General features: G+C 37.1%; 1 protein-coding gene across 3 annotated transcripts; it reads right to left on the bottom strand.

The window, feature by feature from the left end:
- Window positions 1-3,927: 3,927 nt before the first annotated feature.
- Window positions 3,928-23,299, bottom strand: LOC143890078 (PH, RCC1 and FYVE domains-containing protein 1-like). 3 transcript variants are annotated; one of them, XM_077394622.1, is made up of 10 exons: window positions 23,107-23,299; window positions 22,719-22,854; window positions 18,555-18,641; window positions 12,070-12,159; window positions 11,832-11,918; window positions 11,430-11,528; window positions 8,993-11,065; window positions 8,726-8,851; window positions 7,400-7,845; window positions 3,928-4,627 (listed from the first exon to the last, which is right to left on the bottom strand). In XM_077394622.1, the coding sequence occupies exons 2-10, from the start codon at window positions 22,746-22,748 to the stop codon at window positions 4,462-4,464; spliced, it is 3,204 nt and encodes a 1,067-aa protein (XP_077250737.1). In that variant the 5' UTR covers window positions 22,749-22,854; window positions 23,107-23,299; the 3' UTR covers window positions 3,928-4,461. The 3 variants fall into 3 exon arrangements, with proteins under 3 accessions (XP_077250737.1, XP_077250736.1, XP_077250738.1); XM_077394621.1 differs by having other exon boundaries at window positions 22,719-23,299; XM_077394623.1 differs by lacking the exons at window positions 11,832-11,918; window positions 12,070-12,159; window positions 18,555-18,641; window positions 22,719-22,854; window positions 23,107-23,299 and having other exon boundaries at window positions 8,993-11,022; window positions 11,430-11,503.
- Window positions 23,300-24,640: the final 1,341 nt, after the last annotated feature.

Here is a 24,640-nt window from a genome sequence, read left to right as displayed (position 1 = left end):
GAGAGGGAAAAAGAGAGATGAGAAGGAAAAGGAAATCCACTTCATCACTACCAAGGTAAGTCTTTCATATAGATAGTTAAAGTATTTATTATGGGTAATATGGTTGGTTCTACCACCTATGTAAATATTAGGATAAAGCATGCATAAGAGGCGATAACTCGCTATAGATTATGCAAGTTTTATCATCTTATTTGAACGGTGAAATGCTAGCATAGTAACCGTAAAGTAAACTTTAATCAAAGAAAGGCGAACTGCTGAGCATAGTAGCCAATCTTATTTGAACGGTGAAATGCTAGCATAGTAACCGTAAAGTAAACTTTAATCAAAGAAATGCGAACTGCTGAACATAGTAGCCAAGAAATAAACTAAATCAAAAAATGATGAACTGCTGAGCATAGTAACCTGTGGGGTCCACATGAATAATAACATGTGGGGTCCATATGAATAATGCATGCTGGGCCCCATGATCTTAAAAATTTTAATAGAAAGAACACTGAACACAGGGAACATTATTTTGGACATAGATGGACATTACCTGGACAGAAAGGACACTGCCTTAAAACATGAATTTGATAAAATTAGAATATATTTACAGGTTATCCACTCCAAGGTATAAGCTCAAACAAACCTATGACCGGAAAATTATATGTAAGGGTTTTCTTCCATTGATTCTCTTTTGCTATATGTAAGGGTTTTCTTCCATTGATTCTCTTTTGCTATACGTAAGGGTTTTCTTCCATTGATTCTCTTTTGCTATATGTAAGGGTTTTCTTCCATTGATTCTCTTTTGCTATATGTAAGGGTTTTCTTCCATTGATTCTCTTTTGATATACTGGATGTGAATATTTCATATTCTTCGATTCTCTTTATACGCAATTGCTATAAGAGTTTCTATCCTTCTAAGATCCACAACTGATGAGAATCTAAGGGGGATCCTTTCTTTCAGACCCCATTCCTTTCAGATAAATGATTTTACTGATAAAGCTATAATTCTATTTTATATCCTCGAAACTTGGTTCTGTGAGATATGTTTATGTTTAGAGTTTATCTTGTGATACCCTAATTCTGAATATGGACTGAGTTATGATATGATGACGGGTGGACGCATTATAGTCTTCCATGTGCACGTGGGTAAAGACGACTCTAGAGAGTGTAAATCTAGAGGATTATGAGCCGAGGTATGGCTATGAAAAGGCCAAGATATGGCTATGAATGAAAGCATCTATGCTTAATGAAGTCTATATATATAATTCTATATATAATTCTTGATATCAAGTTCTGTAAGTTTTCTCTATACGTTTGGAAAGTATGTTGTGCTTATTCTTTCTTTCCATGTTTATAATGTGAGATGTCCTATCTACAAAATATCATGTTCTTATGAGCTTGACAATTCTACATCACTTGTTGTTTATACCCTACTGGGCTATTTGAGCTCACCCCTTTTTTTTTCCTTGTTTTATTGTTCCAACCCCCAGGTGAAGTATAGATGAAAGATGAGGAATGCTAGAGTTGAATCCAGAACTGTTCTAAAGGACAAATATGTTTTAAATATGTATCAACTATGTCTTGAATTAAGATGTAATAAGTTAGACCTAATTTCTGTAAACCCTCTAAACGTAGTTGTTGTATTTGAGATCTTGGGAAGAATGAAAGTTTTTGAGAAAGATGATGTAATATTCTTCTACGCACCGAGTTGGTATTTCCAAAAAATCCGGGGCGTTACATCAATGGCTTTCTAATATCAGTCTCATTCACTCTTGGGAAGCATGATTCAACCTAATAAACCCTTTTTCAACTCCAAAAACACAACTTCCTCTGTCTGGACTTCAATCGTTTCCTAAGACAACTTTTGTATAACACTTTAACCACTAATTCAAAAGTAAAAGCAAACAACCCTATCACCGTTATTATTGTTTTTCTGGGTAAGCTTCACCAAATGCAAACGTAGACTCATCCAATTTCAAGCAAAATCAATAAATCCAAATATATCAAACAACAGCACCCTCTACTTTTTTTGTCCTAACCAAGCCGTGTCTGCCCAAAAGTTTTGCGACATTTTTTTTTTATCAGTGACCCCTTCCTTCTGTTGGTATTTAAATTCTTCTTGTTCACCTTTTTTCACTATTGAGGAATTGGGCCCGTGGTTTATCGTGACTTTCACCATGGAGAGCTTTTCTTTCCTTCTCCAATTTATTGTTTCAAGGACTTATGACTTTCTGCTGCATCATCTATTTCTGTTCCAAGTCTTCTACGTTGATGTCTCTAATCCCTTTCCTCACAATTTCCTATGAATTACTAACATCTTCATCTCCAGTAAGGATGTGCCTTTATCGCTAAACGATCTTCCATTTTCTTTTCAAGTTTTTGAACAAAATGACATAATAGCATATGATATAGTTTCCTAAAGATGCGCCTTGTTATACGGTTAGTGGCCCTCTCAACCATGCTACTGATGAAATATCATCTCATGCAGAAAGATTGACAAAAAAAAAAAAAAAAAACTAATCTCTTAAATTTAACTACTTTTACGATTGAACAATGAATGAAGAACTGGTTCATCACCTATGCTGCATTTGTACAAGAGTTCACCAATTTGCCAGATGGATCTTCCTATTTTGGTTATGATTGCAACTTAGAATGTTATTTGTTGCTCCCAGGACTAAAAGCTTCTCCTCTCTGAGGGATACGGACATGCCACACTTTGGCACCAGGTGATAGATTGCCCGAGGAGAGGGGACTTTATAAAAAGACATGATTGGAAACTGGTCAGGACTATTCCATGCCTATACTCTTCTCTCCTACCCTTAGGATTTAGATCTCCTCTGATTTTCCTACTCATTATTCCTATTTAAAGCCCTCAATGAAACCCTTTCAAACACAAAATCAAAGCCCAACCGTTGAAAACCTATAAACCCTATATATAAATATTTTGTTTCAAACAATTAATGGTTCCAGCCCATTAAAACCCAAAAATTTCTAAATCCAGAAACCCCTTGCAAAGCATTTCAAAGGCTTCAAAACTACATACTCATGCAAATCACTCTCACAAACTACCAAAGAGGTACTTAAAACAGGTTCAGATACGTGAGATCCAACCCATCACGAAAAAAATCCAAAATTAACAAAACCCTAGATTAAATGTTTAAAAATTACCTTGGAATAGTGGACGGATCTGATTTCCGGCAAAAGGGGATGCTTTCCGGCGAGTAGGTCGTGCGTCAGCGAGATTGACGCCGACGTACGACGGTGAGAAAGGGAGTTTCTCCACCGACGGTGAGAACTCTCGTCGGAGAAGATAGACGAGAAATGTGTAAACGAAACTAACAAAATAAGAAGTTTAAAAAGGGTATATTTGTCTCAAACACATTTTCTCTCACCTCACACCCTTTTTTTATATTTCTTAAATTACAACCCTTCATTCACAATTTCGAATAAACTTTGCATTTTTCTCGTCATTTGCCCAAAAATTTATCGATACCTTTAAATTTAAGCATTTTCCACCATGTTAATTTGTCTCAGACAAACCAACATGGGTGTCATTACTGATCTTAAGAGCTTATACACTATACTTAGTATGTTTTGCATTAAATAGTAATCCAGGCTACAAGCTTAATTTGCTGATATTTGCAAGCTTATTTTATATTAACAAACTAGGATTAAAAGAAAAATATTACATCAATAGGTATTTTGATGATCTTAATCGATTGCTATAAAAAGGAAACGATTAACTTCTCAGAATTTATAAACTTGATATTCAATTTATAATGGGTTAAATTCACTTAATTTTCAAAACCAATTAAGCTCTACCATTGCAGGAAATTTCACAAAAAGGACTGTTAATTTTGAGGAAATCTCAGCCTTTCTTTTATTGAGCAGTTACAGAGATCAGATTAAAAGCTGCACATATGTTTGAAGAATAAAAGTTAGTGTTTTGTACCGAAGATTGGTATTCTGTATTGGAAAGTCCATCTAGTGTACAGCTCAATTGTAACGTGTAGATTCAAAAAATGATAAACACTACAGAAAAAATGAATTAAAGAATTACAAGCCTGTATGCCTAAAAAACACAAGATCTTCATCTCATCAGCCTCTTTTTCTCACCGTCAAATTTGGGTTCTCTTTATTGGTAATAAGGGATTTGCTAGGGACCATCGCAGAAGGCATTTCGCGGACAGGCTGTTGCATGAGAGAACAGCCACCTCAGATGAATAAATGAAGCCTATGTGGCGGCTCTCTCATGCAAAAGCCTATTTTGCGATGGTTCCTAGCAAATCCCTGGTAGTAATGGATGCTTTCTTTGTCATCCTCCCAGCATGAAAACACTTCTCCAAGCTATACTTTCTCTGTCCACACCAAGGGCAAAATAGAAAAACCCACCTAGATCCATAATGCCATCTTAGAAGTATCCTTTCTGACGTGCCGAGTCTTACTTTATCAGCGACTATTATCTATGGTAAAGAGCTAAGATTGGGAAGATAAAGCTCCATCATCTTCCTCGGCGGGTGCGGCACTTGTGGATGCTCCAGTTCGAGGACTCTGTGTTCCAGCGTAGTTGTACTTTTTATATACCCTGTCCTTGTTTTCATTCCACCACACTTCTGCCTGCTTCGCTCCAAACCTTTTCTTACTGCACATGAATAATAAATAAGATCCAATACAGTAACAGAAAAAAACCATGTTTAAATAGCTAAAGCTAGTAATGGCTACCAAGAAAAACATGATTTAAGTAGCTAAGGCTAGTAATGGCTACCAAGAAAAACATGTTTTAAGTAGCTAAAGGGTCCATTTGATGCACCAAAAAAAGGGAAAGTAAAAGGACACAGTTTCCATTTCCAACCATTCTTTTGGTTGCCAGTTACTATTCACATGGCAGACCTTGTTGCTTGTAAATTTTCCAAACGCAAGCCGTCTTGTACTGTCACTTAAGTCTCAAATAAAGGGAAAAATGAAAGTAAAGAAATGGGAATCTCTATTTCTCTCCTTCTACTTCTATATTACACAAAGCAGAGTAATTCAGATGCATTGTATCAATGGGTCATGTTAATGAGGGCGGAAGCCATATATTGTTAGTCATGCATGGCATACTCCCCCGGCACTAGAAGGAGACTAATTACTAATCCACATCATTTCATGTCTTTGCTCCAATGTTATGGTACCTTTCAATGGTCTACCCATATCTATAAAGGGTGGCAATTCTATCATAGCTGCAGTACAACACAGAGGAGTCCATTATATGGATGGAGCCCTCTTGGTTGAATGACTATTGAGAGAATTTCAGGTAGAGATTCTAATGAGGATCCTGACTGGTCAAGTGTGGAAAAACTAGAGTGAATACCATAACTTCATGTAAAATTATGATCTTGGTTAATCTGGAATTTCAAATTTGTATGACTGTGGGTGTAGAAATTTATATCAATATACTATTAAATGTATCTGTGTTCGGTGATCGGAACTATTGATCTGATTGTCCATCATAGGGCACCCAGTGGGTCCTGGTCTGACGAGGAATGGAGATCTCATTTACAGATTGAGGCATCCAAAAATCAATGCCTTACAGACATCTTTATGATGTATTTTTAATCATCCTTGATCAAGGGTAGAACTTGTGACGGCCAAAATAATATTCATGGACCCGATCACGTACACATGGCAGCTAATCCATGCCATGTAAGAGTCTTAGAATGCTTTCAAAGGGCAGAGGGAAGGGTGGTTCAGGGGTAGAGTTGTATAGGAACCTATCAGACACTGAATTAGTTTGTTATACTAACCTTCTTTGCAGATTGGAGGAGTCATTCATCCCAAGGGATCAACATGATCGGTGGTTAATGGTTATGGATCCCGGACTCTGGAGTCTTCCCTGTCAAATTGCTTTTCAGATTCTTGGGCTACCCTACGGCTACTCATTTTCCTTGGCAGAGAATTTGGAGATCCCTACATCCTCCTAGAGTTCAAGCTTTACGCTGGACAACGACTCTCAGCAAAATAAATACTCAAGACAGGCTCAAAGATCGGCATTTTCATTCAGTGGATGAAGAAACCATTCTCATCTCTTCATTCATTGTAAAGTAACTTCTTTTTTTTGGAATAAGGTTCTCACATGGTTTGTGATCAGGTAGGTTTTCCCTAACTCGATCCAAGTACTCGGTCCAAGGTCTGATCTGGTGCTGGAGTGTAACAAGTTTGGGCTCCCTTGGACAGATACTCTGGAAACTCATACCTCTTGCAATTGTATGGATCATTTGGATGGAGAGATATTCTCGGATTTTTTAGGATAAAGTCTCTACCTTGAGATGGATGGTATGAAAAATTAGTTTCACAGGGGTATCTAGGGCTCTTCAACATGAGTTTTTCAAGGGTTATTCGGTGGACAGCATCATTAAGAATTGGGATTCATTTTACCTAGCTTCATCCCTAAAGCCAAAGCAGTAGCTAGGTGGAAACTCCCTCCAAGAAACGTTTTTAAACTCAATGTTGATGGTTGCTCCCTTGGCAACCCAGGCAACGCAGGGATTAGAGGCATTTTACGAAACTCTGTGGCCGATATCATCTACTCTTCTTTTGGCCCAGTTGGTTATACTGATTCATCAGAAGCCGAGGTATGTGTTCTTCATCATGGGTTGCACATCTTCGTTACTCAGATGGAGGGGGGACCTAGAAGTAGAGAGCGACTCTTCAAATTCTTTACGACGGGAAAAAGGGACTAGATACCATGGAGAATAGCTAAGTATATTAATGAGATTAGAGATTTGAGTGTGGATAGAGCTATATCCTTCTCGCATGTTCCTAGAAGCACAAATGAGATGGCGGATCGTTCAGCCGGATCGGGGGCTTCTAGTATTCTCTTTTTTGAGGGGTCTTCTTTACCTCCAGATGTGCACATGTAATCCTCGTTGTTATTAATAACAATTGATACCTTTATCACCTAAAAAAGAGATATTTCCTGGAAGAAATGGCCAAGTAATATGGAAAAAATATGTTAATATCAGTTAGCACAATACAGTGACATGTATTAGAGATGTTATATTGTTTTATATTTCAGAAATACTATCAAATAAAGTTTTGATCGAAATACAATAGCACAAGACAGTTACACAAAAACTGTGCAATCCCCCCCCCCCAAAAAAAAAAACGCAGAGATGGAAATATGATCTTATGTAACATTGGCTTGGTGGTATCTTCATGCTATGCAAGCAAAAGCATGGTTTTAAATTTCAGCCGAAATACTGAAATTTCAGATTTCGATTGGGACCGACACCGAAACCACCTAAATTCGAAATTTCGGCACAATAATTAAATTTGCTTTTTTTTACCAAAATTTTCTGCTTCAACCATGTCCGAAACCAAAACCGAAATTTTAAACCTTGAGCAAAAGACAACAGGTCAGTGTGTAGGTGAGTACCTGAATCTGACTCTTTTGAAAATTTTGGTCCCATTGCGAAGTTGAACCACAATTGCATACACTCCAGGTTCGAACTGTTCGGTCAATTCTGCTCCTTCGTTACTGTACCTTATTGTAGAAGTATTATTGGATTTTGAGTCATTCTCTATGTTCTGGTGGGCCATACCATCCATTGTATCAGAAACCGCCGATCCATTACTCTGATGGAGATTGTCATCATCAGCATTCTGTGATAAGTCCATAACTACAGAACCATCATCGATCAAGAGAGGTTTATCAAGCGAATTTCGTTGCTCGGACTCTGAAGAATCAATTGTCAAGGAAGAAGAGTGTTCTAATGCAACGTTTGTGTTATTTTTTAGCAAAGCTTCTACTTGAGCATCCATGGCACCTAACTTGTCGGCATCATAAATTCCATCGGGAAACTTCTCTGCCATATGCTTCAGCTGAATAACAAATACACAAATCAATAAAATGGTTTAATTAGCATGGGTCAGTATCTTTCATAAACACACAAAGCATACAAAAAAGAAATAGAATATATTTGCAGTTATGTTTATACATATGACGGTCGCTACAGGTTATTGTTTGAGCGGAATTCATGCATGTACAGCATTAATAGATCTAGGTCCTTGGACTTCCAATCACCTAGCCTCAATTTGGAGGGTTCAAATAATAACTAATATTACTTGCTCTGAGTCCATCCAAATTAAATTTTCATCACTTGGTGATGCAGGACCATTAGGGAAGAGAATCTAGTTTTTGTAGTATTAAATCCAATACTAGTTGTTGTAACTTTGATAGCAAGAGTGATATGTGCTTTATTCTTAGGCTATGTGAAAATGCACCCAAATCTAGTCTTTCTAGGATTTGTATGAACTTTCTAAAAATAGTTTAACAGCTGACCTTCAAAATGCTTTAAAATTTTAGAACTAGATTAATGTTAACAGTCTCAAGTGAAATCAATCAAATCCAACTGTTGGATCTTATAATCGACCCAATCAATAAATATGATATTTGAGATCAACTCAATCCATCCTTCAGATTTAAGATCAGATCCACTCAAACTGACCCTCTTAATGATAATAGTAAAAGCCTAGCCTCCACGGGAATTTTGAAAGCTGAAATCAACAAAATCAGAGAAATTCACAACATCCGAGCTTTTGGATCTTTAAATACGAATAACAAACAATGCATATCAACGTATCTGTCTCAGTGTTGACATGCATCAATAACATAACTTAGTAAAATGCATGATAAAGATTTGAAAAGGAAAATGTAATAAGAACATAAGCAATAAATATGCAAGAAGGGCAAGTATAATACCTGGCATGAGAGGGACTTGATTACTTCCTTTGCAATAGAAGATTCTTCAGCAGATTCTAGAGCTTTCTTTTCTGATTTCCGCAGCTCTACATCTTGGAGTTCACACCTTTGTCTTAAACTCTTAACCTAAAGGACACTCACAGTACATAAAGAAGGAACTAATTTATAATAAATGTGCAACTGAACAATCAAGTATCATTTATTTATGAATCCATAAGTAGCTGAGCGTGTAAGCAGTGGGGTGAGCGTAGGAAATTTACTACTTACCTGGGTTTGCAATTTCAAGACTTCTTGGTTCAAAAGTTCATTTGTTTTCTTTAGGCTATCAATGATACTTTTAGAATATACAGGAGTCGCAGAACGTGGAGGACTCGGCCGCCTTGAGTATGGAGATGCAGACCTTGAATTTCCCACTTGCTGTGGTCCTGATGTGACAATTGGCCTTAAAGCAGTTTGAAGTGCACTCAGGGAACTCGGAAAAGAAATATCTTTCAACTGTAGCAATGACGGAACTTGGGAAGCTCGGATTAGGGAAAGAGATTCTGATTTCATCCCCTGCTTGACTGATTTGACTTCAACATACTTGACGGGTTCTGTGTTAGGAGATAATAGAATCATTGAAGACCTTATTTCTCCCTTGTCTAACCTCTCCCTGGAATCAATTGAGCGACGAGGAATTACATTTCTCTTACTAACAATAGAGGCTGCACCGGCTTCGGATGCTTTAAGCTTTGCATAACAAGAGTCGCATACACGATGGGGTTTGCCAGGAGTTGGAGCCAATGCGGCTTTTAAAGCCTTTTTTGAACTACAAGCATGGCAGTGTACTAGCCCACAGTTATAACAGTTGTGCCTTTTTCGAGTAAATCCAAATGCTTGTCTGCACCCTGAGCAGAGTGACTGGTCTGCCCCAGAAACCCACTTATGGATGCATATACTTGTGGTGAAATTTGAGCCACACGATATACTTTTAACATGTCTGTCTTTTAAAGCTTCAACAAGAGTAGGTGTTTTCCGATCTTCAATCTCACCATGTCCTAGTCTTCCGTTGGCACCTTTCCCCCATGTGAATACTTCACTTCTTGATGTCAAGACAGCAACATGGTGTGCCCCACATGAAATATCTTCAACTAATTCACCTACCAATCTATCTTGTACTAAACAGGGTACCTTACCATCAGACTGAGGGTTACCCAGCTGTCCATAAATAGTACCTCCCATTGTAAAAACGTGACCTGACATTGTGAGAACAACAGTCATACTGTGTCCACAGGCCAGTTGGTGCAAGTTGTAGTCAATAAGGGAGGAGACACAAGTTGGAACCAACCTTGGTTCTTTGTCACCGTGACCCAAACGGTGTTTATCACCATCGCCCCAGGTGAACAACTTCCTAGATGAAATGATCCCACCTGGCTGTCCCATAACCTCGACAATAGCTGCCGTGTGCCATACCCCACATGCGACCCTAATAGTCTTTAACCCATTCAACGACTCAACTTCCCTAGGGTACGCTAAGCTTTCCCGATTACCATGTCCCAAAACACCAAATGTTCCATCACCAAATGTAAATAGCTTGCCATTAGAAGTCGCCAATGCTGAATGCCATGTCCCACATGCAACAGACAACACTTGAAGTCCTTCCAGAGGACCAGTAATTCTTTTAGGTATCCAGTGGCTGACACTAGTTCCATGACCAAGAAGTCCAGCATTATAGGTACCATCTCCCCAAGAAAATAAATCACCAGACATAGATACAGCACATGTGTGATACTCGCCACATGCAACATAATCCATGTTACTAACCGATAAAGACTCGACAAGTTGAGGGCGACTAATATCCATATCATTTCCATGCCCAAGCCGCCCTCCAGACTCCTCACCCCAAGTAAATACTTCACCTTGCCTCGTAACAAGAGCCACATGCCTAACACCACAGGCAATCTGGTGAACATCTAAAACCACATTTGACTCTAAGGGCTTAGGAAGAAGCACATCAGTTTTTGAACTGAAAGAATTCGCAGGTCCATCAGTTAAATTCCCATCGCACCAAACTTCTCCCCAGATATAAACATCACCTAAAGATTCACAGTCATCTGGACCGGAACTATAAGTTGAACAGCTAGGGGCACTTGAAACACTAATCCGGAAACCATCTCCGTTACTTGATCTTGGTTGCATATTTGCACGGTCCGACCCCACATCTGACCTTGCCGAATTTAAAGAAGGTTCACGACCACAAAAATCAACCAAGGCCTTCGTGTTAAGATTCCGAGAAATACTTGAAGTAACCTCTAGTGCTGCACGAAAAGAACGGTTGTCTTGAATGAAATCTCCACCATCCTGAAAACAAAAGGCCACAGTTGTGGGAAAAAAAGCCTACTAATTTTATCACATCCTGAAATTGTTGTACACAGAGAACGATTTTCATTCAGTATGAGATTTTACTATTTCTCATATATGAAGAAAAAGGACCCCAGAAAAAGAAGTTATTATTGTGAACAGGATTAAAAAAAGGATGACCACTAAAAAAAGATTAAAAACGGAACCATCTGATTATTGGAAACTGCTCCTGTGTGGTAAGTGTGAGATATTAACAAAATCATAATAGACTCCATAATGCACGATAGTATGAAATTCAAAAAAGAAGAAGAAAGGAAGAAGAGACTCTAAATCATGAGTGGCTTAGGTAGGGATACAAACTCACATCAGAACCATCAAGCCTAGAACGTCTACGTAGACCTGTGCAAATCAATGCTTTAAGGCCTGCAAACCACACCTCTGCCTCACCTTTGTCCTTGCAAATCTATAAAGTAGGAACAATTAAAAGCTAAATAACACAAAAAAAATCATCAACTTATCAAAGTTCAATCTCAATATTAACATATGAAAAATAAAACAATGGATTTGCTAGGCAATTTTGCGGAAAGCCATTTCAACACTCACTTTTGCAGGAGAGAACAACACAGGCTCACCTTTTAGCAGATTTTGTCTTATTCATTTAATTCATCTGAGGTAGCTGTTCTCTCCTGTAAAATTGAACAGCGAAATGGATTTCTACGAAATTGCCTTGCAGATCCCATAAAACAAATACAGAACTTTCACTAACCAGATCAAGAGATCGATCACCATTGTTATACAGAAGAGAAAATGACAAATAATCCTTTTCTGAGCATAAATATCTCCTAAAAACAGCCTGTGGAGAGCAAGCAAAGGGAGGAACAAAATAAATTTCTTGTCATTTCCTTTTGGATAGAAATAGAAAAAAAAACAAGATAGCACCAATATGAGAGAATAGGTGAATCCTTATGCAAACATTATTTAAATTCTAACAGGATTAGACTCACGGTTCTCTGTCCAGGTATAATCTTTGAGACAGTAGCCAACTTCAGATTCCTTTCATCACCACGTGAATACCATTTCAGTGTTGTTTCATCCTGTAAATAGAATAGTATATAGGCATTGGCATAACCAAAGGCTACAGAAAGATATTCTTACCAGATTTCAGGAGGAAAAGGTCAAAGTTCAAAACAACATGCAAAATTTTAGCAAAAATATTTCAAAATATAAATTCGAAGTCCACGCTTACTAGTAGTTTTTAATTCAGGAACAATGTGTTTAAGTTGCTAAAGAAACATCAAATAATTCTGCAACCCATGCAACCACCCACAGAGCAATGAAATGAAAAGGAAAGAGAAAAAAAAATTGAATGGGGCCAATTGCATGAATTCAGCAGTAAAAGAAAAATCATTTACATGTAACCAGAAAACTGGGTGATATTTTACTGTCGGTTATAAAACTTAACATTTCATAAATAGAGAACATAGACACAAGGTTCACACTGTCGGAAATATTATTATTTTAACATTGTCTTTTGATTTATGAGTGTCCAAGGATAATTTTTTAATTTTATAATGAGTGAGACTCTTTCTTCTTCTCTTGATTCTTCTTCGTGTTTCCATCATCATTTGGTATCAAAGCCAGAGATTAGTGGAAGTGACAAATCTGAACAGAGCAAGGCAATGGATCTACTCTCCAACTTGTTGTCACCTCTTTCTTACATCTTGTTTTTCCTCGAATCTCAAATCTCCATTCTCTATTGTTATTCACAAGTAGTTATTCTTTTCTGTATCTCCTCTCAGTTCTTCACAAATATTTATTCTTTTCTGTATATCTTCTCCTCTTCTTTGTCGTCCATGTGGGACATCCCTTCATGCATGCAGTACACGTTGGCTAGGCCATGTCTGCTCCCAGAAACTTCTAGACCCTGCTTTTTTCTTATCTCACCAATAATAGGTGTCATTTTCATAAGATGAGACCAATTACTGCATTGACTTTCTCTCTACAGCCCAAATCCAAAATTAGAAGCATGTACAACTTACTTATCTCTCCTTTGTTGTGATCAGTATCATAGTAACAAAATCGGTAAAGTTGAAATAATTCACACAATATCATGACCTTTTGATCTTTTTTTCATAATGAATGAAGTATTTATAAGTAATTCGAACCTTCAAAATTTTAATTTAAAAATTTTAAAGGTAAAAGGGGTTGTTTTGAATTTTTTTTAAATTACAAGACCATTGTTTACCCTCTATCATCAAATAACACCGAATTTCTTCTCAAGTCACAAGTAATTGACTCACTAAATTTTTCCCAGATCAGAACTTATAACTTCAGATAACATTAAAAAAAACTTGTAATTTTTCCCATTTTAGTTTAATGTCCTTGGTAGACATCCAGAATTGTGTGGCATTGCCACAAGATATGACATTCAAGTGGCTTTCTATAGACAGGAAGATCCAAACCAGGGTTTGGCTCAAAAGGAGACAAGTTGAAACATGGAACTATGTATTGCAACAAGGAATATGAAACTATGCTTAATATACCTATAAAAAAAACTATGCTTGATATTCTATTTTTCCCTTGGGCACAACAAGTATGGTTTTTTTTTCCAGATCGTTACATACTTTTTTGCAAGATTCTGAAATAATATGGTAACAAAACCTGGACAAAAAGAAAGAGAAATTCTTTACATTTGTTTTTTGCCACTACTCTTTGGACAAGTCGAGAGAGGAATGTCAAGGGTTCTATAAAGACTCCTCCCACCACTTTTTGTAATAAGGGGCATAATCTTGAAGTGCCAGCTCATGCCAAACCATAACAATGCTTCAAGGAGGTGACACTTGCTTAGGATTAGACAAAATGGATCCAGATTTTTCCAAAGCTACTAGAACTTGAAACAAGGAACTTATTTGCATTGCCTTTAAAAGGTATCAAGTTCCCTTGGATTGGAGAAGAGAAGCAAAAAAATAGGGCAAAACAAACCACACTAACTGTTGGCGATGGGGAGTTCAATTCCCACCTCACAACTTTTTTACCCTCCATTGTGTTCCTTCTATGAACCTAACTTACATAAAAGCCCATGAGTTGTAGACAAAACCAATGTAGGCATAAATGAAAACCACCTAACCAGATACACTAGCACACAAGTGTATGTATCATGTACAATATAGTGAACTCTATGACGTATAAGTGGTACAGATAAGCTCTTTTCCCTACCTCTCAAATTGATGCATTGGGTCATAAATCATCATTTGTGAATCGAAACATATATTTATGGCTCGAGTCACGGCCTTGGTGAAGATACCTGCTAATTGATATGCAGAATGAACATATGAAAGTGAAATCAAACATTTGGAAAAAATTTGATGAACAAAGTGTCAATCCACCTGCTACGCCCTCTCATGAAAAAATGGATTGGCAGCAATTTGAATGAATCACTTATTTGCTCCATACAAAGAAGAGAGCATAGCCACATAATTTCACTCGAAATGGCAAACATAGATCTATACTCTGCTTTGGAAAAGGACATGGAGACAGCATCCTATTTCTTGCACTGCTACAATATTAAAGGATCCCTAGGGAACATCCACCATCATGTAGTAGATCAACGTGTATCCTTGAACCCTGCTCAGTCAGCATCATCATAAGCAACCGAATAAGTGAAGATGATGAAAGAAATAGGAGATCCCCACCTAATGACTAAGGTGATGCAAAGGTGTGAGAAATGATGTTTTATGAATAGAAACAAAGTGACTCACAATTTGTTCAGTTTATAGAATAGGCAATGTTTGGACGTGTCATCGTCAAGTAGATAAAACCATGGATTTAAATTTTGGTTTCGGCTGAAACCGAATTTTCGAAATTCGGAAAAAAAATAAATTGAATTTCATTTTTAATCTAATTTCAGCCGAAATTTGGACAAAATCCAAAATTTTGGGTTTTGTGCATTTCAGTTCGGTCCCATCCGAAATTTCGGTATTTTGGCCGAAATTTAAAACCATGGATAAAACTCCAACTAGGCAATGATAGGTAGTGGGATATGGAAGTGGAGGCCAATTGTCTGATGACACTTCACATTAAGCTTAAGGACAGTATCAGGGTTCAAGCGAGATCAAATCTCAGGTATATCTAGTCTGTAATATACCTCTGTTAGAGTGGGATATCTCTATACATGTGGAAATTTTGACATGTCGAACAAAGGTCTATAATTTACATACTAAAGTGGTAGAATTTTGATTGACATGACCAAATGTTACTAAAATCAATATATGGTTGAATAATTCATTTTGGCTGGGATGGAAACGGAAACATGTCAGCCGTTTCATGTCAGTTTCGGTCAATGTGTAGAACCATGGATAAGAAGTATAGTAATCCCTGCTCGGCTATGCTTAGTAAAGAGAGAATAATTTGAGGCAATATGTTGAAATATGTGGCTCATTATAGCTGTCCTAAACTTATCAAACCATGAACAGGGATTGTTTCAGTCCATAAAGTGTCTTTCTAAGCTGACACACGAATGATGGGCATGAAAGTAGAGGAAGACCTGGAGGAATCATGGAGACTCTCTTTCATATCGCCATTGATCCAAATCCCATGTATCATTCTCACATATAGCCTAAAGCTCTTCATCCATATCCCTTTTCCAATAGTCTTGCTTTGTAGCTTGCTTATAGGTAGAAGGAAAAGAATGGTTCTCAAGACTAACAAAAGGAGTTTTCGAAGGAAACCAAAACGATAAAGTGGATTAGGATGGCTATAATGACATTAAGTGCATAAATAAGATGAAGTAGAATGTAAAGGTGAGGAAGAAGTAGTAACTCGCATTGGTAAACGATCCAGTAGAGGAGTATTAAAATAACTACTCCCTTTATCTTCCTACGACAAGTGAATACAGACCATGCCATAGAAGAATTATGGATCTCAGAAGGAACAAGAATAGATCAACATGAAAAGAAGGTAAGTATGAAGCAATAGAAATAGGAGGAGAAAAAGATAATATTAATAAAAATTTCAAGGAAAATAACATGATGGATGGAGACATGTAAATGTTGTTTTCTAGGGTCATAAAAAAGAAAACCTTTTTAGCCATCTCCATAGCCAACCAAGAAACGCTTAGATGCAAGAGAAGAAACTTATCTTGTTCAGGAGGAGGAAGATGTAGAAAGCAAACACGGCCAAACACATGGAATAAAGATAATCTGGATGTTTTCCAAAGAAACAATGATGGGAACATTCAGGGACGGAGGCAAATATAGCATGAGGGGGGGCATGCCAGCCCCACAACCCCCCCCCCCCCCCCCCCCCCCGCCACACCCACCACCACCAAATGACCAATGCAGCCAATTAAGTGTAAATTAGTCCCCCACCCTCTAAGTGTAAATTCCTGGCTCCCCTGGGAACATTATGCTCTAAGACACTTGAAAATTGAAAATTTATAAGGTGAGCTATTTTGACCAATGCTTCCTCCAAAAGAAAGTGTAGTGCATGAGAGTTAATAAGAACAATGTGAATGACAGAAAGATGAGATTGTTCTTCATTTTAGCAGCCCCATTTTGTTGGGGAATTTGAGGGCTACTTATGTGATAAGATGCCCCCATCCTGTAATAGTAGTTGAAAATCATGAGAAAGGTACGCTAATGGTAGCAAATTGGAAAGATGTTAGATCTTTAACAAAATCAATCAGATCAGTAGCACCCTCAATCCAAATGCCAAACAATAATCAAAATGAGATTAACACATTCAGAAAGGGTAGAAGAAATCGTGCCTCTCAAAGCAAGTCACAATTTTATTAATCAAAAGTTTGTTACAAATCCTTTTTCAAAATGACATAAATACTACTGTCCTCAAAACATGAATAGTGATGTGAATAGTAACATGAACAGTACCATGAATAGTTGATGTAACTAGTTCCAGTAAAAAACCTTAACAATCAAGAACCAATCTGCTACACCAGGGTTTGATCTACCAAAACCCTCCAAAATCAAGAAATAATAGCAGCAATATTTATTCTTAAACAAAATTGACTTTTTTAGCAGGGCTCTAATACCAAATAATGCAAAAACAGCTTCTAATATTGATGCCTCCGAGACTAATTAATGATTGGAACAAATTTTTGAATTCCACAAAATTCAAGAATCTAATAGCAGCCATATTTTGTGTGATTAAAAATGAAATATTTTCAAAACACCGGACAGATTACCTAATTCAGTTTCTTGAAAACAAACTGCATGAATAAAAGAAAACAACACATTTTAACTAATTGTTTTTGTTGAAAGTGCAGTCAAAAGAAGACGGATTCCAGGTTGATTACAGCCTTAAAATAATCTTCAAGATCTTGTAAGAGTCTGAAGTAGAAACCACATCTATCTGAGACAAGACTATTGAGCGCCAAACTGGTTGACTCACCTATGGATCCCAACAACAAACTAGATGATCAATGTGAATTTTTTGATAACCCAGGAAGTTATAGATGGATAGTTGGTAAGCTCTTGTGCCTTAGCACTACGAGGCCTAACATATCCTTTGTCATTGGTGTTGTTAGTCGATTCTAGCAAACTTCCCTAGTCCCTCACGTGGAAGTTGTAGTTCATGCCCTAGAGCGGATATTGTACCTTTGTTGGGGCAGATGAATTGTGGAAGCTAATCATGACACAGATCCGGCAGGGTGGTGTCCCCTACATAGAAAATCTAAAAGTAGATATTGTACCTTTGTTGGGCAGATTTGTCACCTGGAAGAGTAAGAAGCAAAGTGTTGCTGCCAAATCAAGTGCTGAAGCCATTGGCAGTAAAATGACCCTTACCAGTTTTTCATGAAAAAATGAAGAACTCTATATATGGAGTTAATGTGGATTAAGTGATTAATGGGTGAGTTGAGATTTTCAGTCAAAAGTACCTATGCAGCTATTTTATGATAACCAAGCTGCAAAACGCATTGCCAACGACCCAATTTTTCATGAAAGGATGAAGCATATTGAAATAGATTTTCACTTTATCAAAGAAGGTTGCATCTAAGATTGTCTCTACTCCATTTGTAAGTTCCTCTAATTTGAGGGGGAGTGTTGATGTAATAAAGATTGAGCAGGGCCCACATAGTTGCTAGTTTAGGTTCCTTTGCCTTTTGTCTTATCTATTCAAAAGGAGGGTTATTTATGTAATTTGACATCAAAGTCAGTTAAGCGATTAACTATGAGTGGGGTTCCGTTGACGGTGGTTCATGGGAAAGAAACTCCATATATAGAGTTCGTTTTTCCATACCACACAAACAAAAAACTTTATCTGTTCTTCCCGCCTCTTCTTCATTCAGCTCGTCTTCTATCTTCTTTACTCTCTCTTCTTCACCTGTTTTCTTGCCTTTTTCTTGTTTAATATCATTTACAAATACAAATGTCGTAATCACGCATGAGTAATAGGGGCTAGAAATTTGAAAATGATTACAAGGCATACGAAAATTTGAATCCCATAACCCAAAAAGAATAAGCCAATAACTCACAGGAGAAATTCTGAATGTGCAAAGTTTAGGCTTCCCTTTCCGACTGTACTTGATTAACTGAGTACCTCTCTTCAAAGCAATAAGTGCCTTCAAAATAGTCAAATGTATAAAACATTAAGCAACAGAAAAGCATCTACTGATCATAATAATTAACTCATAATTAGATTGTAACTAAGAAACATAATGCTAAGAAAGCACTTTTTTTCATCAAAAGGCATTTGCGTCAATTTTCTTATTCTGTTAACAGAACTAATAGAGGTGATGAAAGTGGAATTCAAGTTTGCACTGCTTATTGTTAACCTATTTAGTGCATCTCATAAAACATTAAAGTAGTTTCAACATAAAAAGCCACTCAATAATTTTGTTAAACACACAGATTTGATCCAGGATAAAATCAAATCAAATCGATAATGACCAACTTCAATCAAATGCATATCATCGAATATTATAATACTAAATGCGCACAACAAACTACATAAAAATGTCAAGAACTTATATATATTTATGCCATGAGTACCAGAAACAGGAATGATGGCAAGGAAGCTAGGATGGGTGCAAGCACGCTGTCTCGAAATGAGTTGCCAATATGTTTTATTTTCAAATATTTTTTACATGAAGAAACATAACACTTTCTCAAAATTATAATATGCAATTATGCATACATAATAACAATTACAGATGTGCTATTTTGGTTCTATTTCTACTCTTTCGGAGCTCTCAACCTCTTGCATAGTCTCGATTTCTTAGTATCTCAAAACAGCATTATAAAAAATTCATTAAACCCCAAACTTAATACTCATTAGCAAAACTCAAGTTTTAGTACGAAAAACAAAATAAAATGATAAAGCATATTGTTGTGAAAGATACAAATCAAGATTCAAGAGCCATGATGATATGGCAGCACAACCCTATTTTGATATTTGCACAAACCCGGCTATTTTTCTTCTTTAATTGGCTCGTGAAAGCTTTTTGGGAAATGCAATAACCTTTTAACAGCTCTTTAAATACTAAAAGACTGGAGGGGTTAGAGAAAATATCAAAATAGGGTTGTGCTGAATTGCTGATATCATTTCCCTTTAAAAAGATGTAAATATAAAACATTTTGGCATTCTGCAAGGGGCTGATATAGACACCCTTAAAATTAGGCTTGACATTCATATCAGTTGGTCCTATATGTAAGAAATTAAGATCAAATCAAGTGAGACAATTTGACATAGTGGGGAATGCCTAAACTCGGTGTCAATATAAACTCCTCCCAGTTGGTCTTATATGTAAAAAAGTAAAAGCAAATCAAGTAAGACAATTTGAGATGGCAGAAAATGCTGAACTTGGTATCAATATAAATTCGTATTTTTTAATCCATCACAATAGAACCATAAAATATATTGCATCACTGAATAGAAAGTTGAAGCTCAAGAAACCAACTTATTTCTAATAAAGTAGGAAAGGAGTTTCTACTTTTAAGTTTTAAGGAAATGCTTAGGAAACATGTATCAGTACAATTTTATAGGAAGCAGGTAATATGGCCTGAAAGGAATGCCCTGGTAATTATGAGTCATATGTGTTTACATGTTGCACATATAGACCTCAAAGGATAACTTTGAGCATAAACTAAAAGAAATGACCACAATATATTTGTAACTTCGATGTCTAACAAAAGCATGACATCTTTTGGAGGGAAAAGTGAACATGTTCCATCTCAATGGCTCAAAGCTTGAAAATGATCCGCAGAAAAAAAAAATTGTAGTGGAGAAGGATCATGCAAGATGCCGTTAGATGCATTTGATGGTTTCCAGCCACTCAGAAAAAACATGTAAGGCATTAGAAGTACCAGTGATTTATCCAGGCTTTGATTCGAAAACAGGGGATGAGAATCGCTATGGATGGCAATGAGCATAGGTGTAGGTAAGAAAAAGTGTGATAAAAGAGTGGACTGGAAGAACTTTGTCACTTATTATCCAATATTCTTCAGGTTTGAAGCTGAAGACGATAAACGTACTTTTTATGTCAACTCACTAACTTTACGCTAGCACTGAAGGTTAGGTTATTGAAGATTATATTTATTTCACTTTTCGCTCGATAAATATTTATAACCCAATACATTCTATTCAGTCTTTAGTGTTTGGATTGATAACTGTTCAACTGTAATCTAGTTCAGGTCTTCTACATGTAAATCATGGGGAGAATTAAATAGAACCATGTAGAGCTGTTTTGGAAAGACTGCAGCAAGTTGGAAAACTGAATATTATTTTTTACCAGCCATTTTCATAGGGATTGTAGTGAAAAAGCAACTAAGTGGAAGTCTTCCCAGGACCAAGGAAATTAGCAAGTTTCAGTGTAGAAGTTCTCCAAACTAGCAGGGAGATTTCTCTGAACTTCAAGAATACAAGAAGTGACAATGGTAACGTGGATGGAACCGGATTGATATGGTAATTGATGTGCCAGTACTAATATAAAACGTTGACCGATTAAGTTGTCTTTTTTCCGTTTTTTCTGGTGTTTGTTGGAGACATGTCGTACCAATCCTTGTGCTGTTTCATGTAGCTGATTTCCCATGGTGCCTCACATGCACAAGCAAGTCCTCATACAGCCCTTCAGCAAGCCACCCCGACCCGCAGCCTGGTGGGCTTAGGGGGAATTAGCATGTCACAGGACCAACTCCCTAAAGAATTGGGCCAATCAACCCCCGTAGACACGAGTGCCATCATAAGTGCTCTGGTGAAATACTTTTGAAGACGCGGCGAGATGAGGCCACTTTCCAATCTTAATATGTATATATAGACTAGGAGAGGGCAGATCCACATAGTTCACTTCAGGATATACAGAGTCATGCAAATGAGAGGAGGATGTATTCTCTCATTAAATTACGATGTAGATGGAAATTGCCGAAAGAAAAAGGAGAGCACATAATTTGAGGTTAATAATATTTTCTATTATCCCATTGTACAAGTGGAACGAACGCAATAAAAACAACCAAAAACTTTAATGAGAGACCTAATAAGATCATATCAATCAACGAAGGAACCGCCATTGTCACTAAGAGACCATTGTTTCAGTATGATATTATCAATTGGCCTGACTAAATAGGATTGAACTTGTGCTACATGTTAACCACCTTTTACAAAGCCCATCTCTTCAGGGTCCCCATATATTTAAATTTGATGGTAGTGGCAATAGATGATTTACACATTGGTGGTTTTGTTATGGTGGAGTTTTCTATGATGATAAAGAGCGTGACATGGAAATGAAAAATCTTTATTTATGTCGATTTAAAACGCTATTCGGCTACTGAATCATATAAACGAAATTCGTTGTTTATGGAACTCATTACAACACACATGTGTGCTCTAAGGAACTGCCTTTCATCGTTGCCTACTTTCTCAAACATGCGAATATTTCTTAAGGATGATTAATTCTCTCAAGGGAAGTTCAATATCCTTTTCCTCAACCTGTGCTCTAAGTGCTCCCCGATTCATAACGAAGCTACCCAACACTATGATCAGATTAGATTTTGTAGCACTTTCTAGAGTATTCGGGCGGAAAATGCATGTTTGGCACTAGCCCCCTCTTTCTTTTCCCTTGTTCTATAGAACATGTCAGAAATATAAAAATTCTCTAGGAAAAATTAATTTTTTTTATAGGGGTTCTTCAATAGAAACAAATTCTACAAACAATGCATGAAAAAAACCAATTCAAAATCGTTCATATTCGATGCCAAATCCCGAATTGTGGTAACGGACATGTTATGGTGTATATGATGTAGTTACAGAGTAGATATTGTAGGATTATCCATTTTAGATTTGCGGGTGTTAGTTACTTATTATGTATCATGTAAGTGGGTAAATAGGTTGGGATTGTGGCATGCCTTTGTGTTTATATTTAAGGACTTGTATCTTAATGAAAATGCAGAGAATTTGGCAACAAAGAAACTTTGTTTTCAGGATAGTCATGGTTCCTCTCGAATTAAACCGTTAGGAGGTCCGGTTGCCTCGAATCAACCTCTTTCCCCATCTTTTTCTATAGTTTTCTTTGTTTATTTGTGTTACGACCAATTAGACACGTAAAATAAACATATGAAGAACAACCATGTAAAATTAGATGTGTAAATAAGAATGCCAATAGCAAAAAACAAGAAACCAGTGAAAATAAATTTAACAAACTCACTTGCTCGATATCACGCTCCTGATCTGCCATTCCATCTGAAAGAATTCTTAGGAATCTGCATCAGGTATAGCGATTTTGGTACCCTAGTCTTCATAGATGACACTCTTTTCTATCGTGGCCTATCATCAATTTGCAACTTCAAGAAATAATTCAAATCAACAAAAATGAAAATCAAAGATCTTCATTCACAACACAAGAGAAATTCAACTCCATTGCAGAAAAAAAAATAAAAATGTTAGTGTAAAAATAGATTAATTGGAAGAAAATATCACAAAATCGAACCAGGAAAGATCTCAGATTTGAATTGAAAGATCAAGTGATTCCAAAAAAAACTTTTTTTCGCGCATCTGACAGATAAAATAAATGAAATCACGAAAAAAAAGGTTACTTTATAGTAGATTGCAGCAAAATCCTTTGTGCATTGGTCCGGAAAAAACAAAGAAAAATAGGAAATTTTGTTAAAATCGAATCAATCTCGAAACCCTAAAAATATTCCGACAAATTCCTAAAGAAAACGACAAACAAGAAATGAGGGGAATGTTTTTCCAGTTGAAAAATAATAATATTATTAAGGATTTGACACGTGGTAAGCAAACTCCCGAACAGCCTGTTGAACTAAAAATACATATTTTATAGAGGGGATTGATTTATTCGCCCCCTCTCTTATTAATTGGGACAGCCCTATCTAGTGTATTTAAGAGTGCCCTTTTACACTTAGATGGTATGTTCCAAGTAAAATAGGGATGAGTATATCACTTCCCTTTGGCGATGTTGGTTGTTCGGTCTCCATCTCGGTCTCTCCATGTTACGATTAAGTTCGTTATTTAAGTTGGTTTATCCTTGCCAAGATTTTATATGCCGTTCACTCGCGTGTACAGTTTAGATCATCATACATTTTGAAGAAGGGTATGGATCTGAGATTCTTCAGGCAAGTTCTCCGTCAAATCTTTTTTACTAAAATCTAGTGGCTTGTCCTGCATCTTCCAAAGTAGTTAGAGTGTGGACATTCTAAGCCCCTCCAAGAGAGAGCATTTTCTTTTGGGCAAATTTGTTGGGAAGGATTCAAGCGGTGGACTTCTTAAGGATGGGGGAATCAGTAGATCGCTTGTTTCTACATTGCAAAACCTCCAGGGCTGTTTGGGGAAGCTATAATGTACGTTCTGGATAGAAATGGTGTTCCCATCTAGCATCATGGTTCTATACCAAGCATGGTTTCACGTCCCATGGAAGAAAAAGGAAGAATTCTTTGCAACGTGTCCTTTTGTAGCAGCATTGTGTGTTCTATAGAAAGAAAGAAACGAAAGAGTTTTCGAAGGGGCGTCCAAAAATCCATCATTTATCTTCGTTCAAGCAGTGGCTTTAACAATTGCATGGGTTAAGATTCTTCCCTAATTCGGATTTGTATTCGCTTATGGATTTTGGGAAGGTCAAAAGAGAAGTTTGTTTTGGTGTGGAGGCTAAACAGAAGGTCGTTCAAGAATGGGAGCCTCCTCCGAGCTTCCTAAAATTGAACTTTGACGGTTCTAGTTTGGAAAATTCGGGTCCGGCCGGCATGAGAGGAGTTTTGAGAAATGACTTGGAGGAGGTTTTATGGGCCTACGCTGGACCCATTCGGGGTAACAAATGCTACATAAGCAGAAGTCCGAGCTGTCTATTAAGGAAGAGAACTAGTGGAACACCATCAAATGGATTCCCTGGTGGTGGAAGTGGACTCTTTAAATATCATCCGATGGCTGAAAAAACCGCAACATCATCCACGAAGATTCGACAAATATTTTGATGAAGTTTTTGATCGGATTGGTTTGCATTTCTGCATGTGAGGCGACCTACGAACTTGGTGGAGGATAGTTTGGCCAGGGAGGGTGTATCTAAAGAATATTTAGCTCTTTTTGATCCTCTCCCCCCCCCCCCCCCCTCCTCTT

Source organism: Tasmannia lanceolata, unplaced genomic scaffold, assembly GCF_043159265.1.
Source record: "Tasmannia lanceolata isolate RefF3 unplaced genomic scaffold, GAP_Taslan_0.1 ptg000013l, whole genome shotgun sequence".
In the NCBI taxonomy this organism is placed as follows: Eukaryota; Viridiplantae; Streptophyta; class Magnoliopsida; order Canellales; family Winteraceae; genus Tasmannia; species Tasmannia lanceolata.
This window is presented reverse-complemented; position numbering and strand designations above follow the sequence as displayed.

Bases quoted from the DNA above. Each gene is read 5' to 3' on its own strand.
- LOC143890078 (XM_077394621.1), bottom strand. From the start codon at position 22,748: ATGGCAGATCAGGAGCGTGATATCGAGCAA. The intron at 18,642-22,718 runs GTGAGTTTGTTA...ACTATTTTGAAG, and splicing joins AGGAGCGTGATATCGAGCAA to GCACTTATTGCTTTGAAGAG. The intron at 12,160-18,554 runs GTGAGTTATTGG...TTCTATTTACAG, and splicing joins GCACATTCAGAATTTCTCCT to GATGAAACAACACTGAAATG.